Raw genomic sequence first — 3,631 nt, 5'->3', positions numbered from 1 at the left:
GCGGCGGCACCTCTAGCTCCTCTGCAGGTCCCACCTGGACAGGCCTGATGCCCACCCGGTGCCTTCCCCTCTCCTGCCAGCGGCCACACCCCTCCCCGCTCTCTCCCTCCCGCTCCGTTTCCCACCCGTGAAGCCTGGGTCCCAGCGGCACCAACACAGCCCGGGGCTGGGAGGGCCCGAGGAATGGTTTTAAAGCCGCATAGTCCCACAGACTGACGTCTTCCGGCCCAATCACAGCCCAGCAACGGCGAGAGGATGGGGTTCACGCGGAGACTTCTCTCAGCTCATGCGGTCCAGTCACGCCCTCCCGAGCGGACCTGCAGCCCGAGACAGGCCCGGCCACAGCCTGTGCAGTGGGACCGGGTGAGCCGGGAGCTCCGCGTGGAGTCCGCCCTCTCGGCCGCGAAGGGCACAGCCGCGCCCACCTGTGTACTCTGTCCCCGAGGCCACCGAGGACGTGGTGGACGCGTTCTCCCAGTCCTTCTCTCCGTTCCGGCTGCCGCAGCGGCTCGGGGACAAGAAGCCCTCCACGGACTCCGACCTGGGAGCAAGGACACACGGCCACGGGTCAGACACGAGGGCGTGGCCAGAGGGACCCGTGAGAGCTCCCCCCCACCACCCAGCGACCGAGAGCACGCTGGGCCTGCACCCAGGGCCCGGCAGAGCACCCGTGGGCACCACCGAGGGAGTGAAGGGCTCCCTGTGGAGATGCCACTCACACAACAGGATGGCAACACTGAGGCTGGCGGCACCAGGCAGCTGCTCTGCGGGTTGGGAACAAGGTGACGGGGAGGGGGCAGCGGGAGCCCTGTGCCTTCGGCAGCTGCTCTGGGCCGACCCGGGGGGACGCTTTGTATCTGGCAGGAAACAGCTCGAGGCTGGTGCCTTTTGGTTCCGCCGCCCGTGGCTTTGCCACGACCCCGTCAGCGATCACTGCCGACGTCTGTCGCTTATAAAAGCGTCTTATCAATGTCACTAGTTCTAGGCTCTGTTGGCTGAAAGGTGAACAGACCCTCTGTACACACGTCTTCACCGCTCTATCCTAGTGAGCACAGCCTGTGAGCGCTGGCGGCCAGGACGACTTCATCCTGAGACGGAGCCCTCCCTCAGACGTTCGGACGGACGGACAGACAGACGGGTGGATTACCTGGGTGTCCTCTTGCCGGACTGCACGCTCTCGCTGTCGCCTGTGGTCAGTGACGCCAGGGAGAGGCTGGAGACTGAAAGACACAATGAAGCTGTGACCTGAGTGAGAGCAGCCGCCCTCACAGCAGCAGGAGGCGGCCGCTCGCTCGCCCTCATGACCTGTGGGAAGGGCGGCCGCGCTCTCCCCGTTCTACTCCCTCTCCACACAGCGCTGCCCGCGGCCAGGCCCTGCTCCCTGGAAAGGAGGAGCCTGTTCTCCAGCAAAGCCCGGGCTCGCTGCTGCTGGAGTCATTCAGGAGGAACGTGCAACGTGAGGCATGAGGTGCTGCTCACGGGAGAAAAGAAAATGAACTAGCAGAATGAACGGCACCCAGGACTCCCTCGTTCCCGGTGAAAACTGACTGATTGTAGCCAAGACGGGCATCACGTGTCAGGGCCTGGAAGAGCCCGTCCTGCTATTTTCCCTGTTTTGGAGTCACTGGGAATTCCCTAAGACGTTCAATGGTTTTCAGTTGCAACAAAACAAACATCGTTTTAAAAAGTGAGCCTGCGTGTTGCATTTGTAAAAAGACACGTCCTCCCAACTCGAAAAGCATGAGCTGGGGTTGCAACCCCGCCTGTCAGAGGAGCCGGGACTCGGCCCCACACTCGCCCTGCACGACGTGGGCCTGACACCCCAGGCCAGGGCGGGGTCCCTGGACTCACAGGAGGAAAGTGGGCGAGTGATGCGGGGGTCACACCGGGCAGAGCCAACAGGTCAGCATCACACATGTACACGGGACAAACATGTACATGGGATACACGGGACCACACAGATGCACACAGGACACACACATGACAAACACACATGCACACAGCAGCCACGTGAGCCACCTAAGCCGTCCTGCTCGCTCCGGCTCCCAGGCAGGAGGTGGGAGAACTCGGACGGGTCTGGTCTAGCAGAGCACCGTGCAGACACGTGACCATGACAACAGGCTGGCGTGTCATGGACAGACCTCGCCACACCCAGTTACCTGGAGGGCCCTGGGTGGGGGTCTTGGGGGGCTCCACGTGGTCTCGGTGCATGGACTTGGGGCGCTGCTTCTTCTGCTTGGCGGCGGGCGGCCGCGGCTTGATCAGCGTGTCCATGTCCTCCATGAGCTTCAGCTGCTTGCGCCTCAGGTACTCCTGGCGGATGAACTCCCTGCGCGCCCGCTCGTCCTCCTTCCTCTGACGCTCCTCCTCCGTCTTCCGCCTGAGAACCAAGCGGTCAGCTCGCACTCGGCGCCAAGAAAACAGACGTGGGAGGGATGGGGGAGGGGGAACTGCTCTGTTAGCAACGTGGGGGAAATGGTCCTTTAAGATACGCTTGTGGCCCAAGCCGGTTTGGCTCAGTGGATAGAGTGTCGGCCTGCGGATTGAAGGGTCCCGGGTTCGATTCCGGTCAAGGGCATGTACCTGGGTTGTGGGCACATCCCCAGTGGTGGGTGTGCAGGAGGCAGCTGATCGATGTTTCTCTCTCATCGATGTTTCTAGCTCTCTATCTCTCTCCCTTCCTCTCTGGGGGAAATCAATATATTAAAAAAAAAAAAAGATACGCTTGTGGTAAAATATATATATGCTCCAGATAATTTAGGTCATTAAAATCTACACAAACATGCCATTTAAAAAAGTGTGTGTATGTGTGTGTATGTAAAAACCAAGTCAAGTTATTGTTTTTTAGAGAGAGAGGAAGGGAGAAAGTGAGTGAAACATTGATTTGTGGTTCCACTCATCCATGCATTCATTGGCTGAGTCGTGTGTGTGCCCTGACCAGGGGTTGAACCCCAACCACGGTGCAGCAGGACGATGCTCTAACCACTGACCCACCCGTCCAGGGCCAGTGAAGTTGTTTAAAATTAATGTGGTTTCTGGAGAACTTCACTTTGATGCCTCCAACTTAGGGTGAAAATACACAAACAAGTAATCCTTTGGGAAAACAAATCAGCGTCTAAAAATCACCAAAATCAGCATTAATTCAGTTGTCCATACACTTAAGTGTCTAACATCTACTAGTGAAACTCGGTGAGAAGCCAGCCCTCACCTGTCCCCTCCTCACCTGTCCCCTCACCTGTCCCCCCTCACCGGCCCCCTCTAGCAGCCACCCATCCCTGGCTCTAGCAGTGTCACTGAGGGGGTGGACTCTCCAGGCAGCCTTGTGAGGCCAGCCCAGCCCAGCCCTTGTGGTGCAAGCTCACTCAGCATCTCAGGGCTCAGCACAGGGAAGGAGCGGAGGGGCTTGGCGTTGAGGACCCACGTTCTGGTCCCTGCCCTGTCACTTACCAGCCGTGGGACCGTGGGCAAGAGATTTCTTATGTGCCAGTTTTGTTCCTTGTGATACATTTTAGACTATCAACAAAAATAGAGTTTTCAGTATACCAGAACACCGACATCTCCAGCATCCGGCCTGGGACAGAACAGGTAGTGGATGCAGTTAAAAGCTCCACTCCTCTGCACACCCCTCCCA

The 3,631-nt window shown here is 58.8% G+C and overlaps 1 protein-coding gene across 1 annotated transcript in view; it reads right to left on the bottom strand.

Moving 5' to 3' along the window:
• Positions 1-3,631, bottom strand: part of CAMSAP2 (calmodulin regulated spectrin associated protein family member 2) — a 29,877-nt gene that overhangs the window by 1,262 nt on the left and 24,984 nt on the right. The window contains 3 exon segments of the mRNA XM_015568448.1: positions 426-541; positions 1,148-1,220; positions 2,160-2,380. Of these exon segments, the coding sequence (XP_015423934.1) occupies positions 426-541; positions 1,148-1,220; positions 2,160-2,380 (410 nt within the window).

Source organism: Myotis davidii, unplaced genomic scaffold (genome assembly GCF_000327345.1).
Source record: "Myotis davidii unplaced genomic scaffold, ASM32734v1 scaffold685, whole genome shotgun sequence".
In the NCBI taxonomy this organism is placed as follows: Eukaryota; Metazoa; Chordata; class Mammalia; order Chiroptera; family Vespertilionidae; genus Myotis; species Myotis davidii.
The sequence above is the reverse complement of the archived record's forward strand: the minus strand, read 5'-3'. Positions and strand labels throughout refer to the sequence as shown.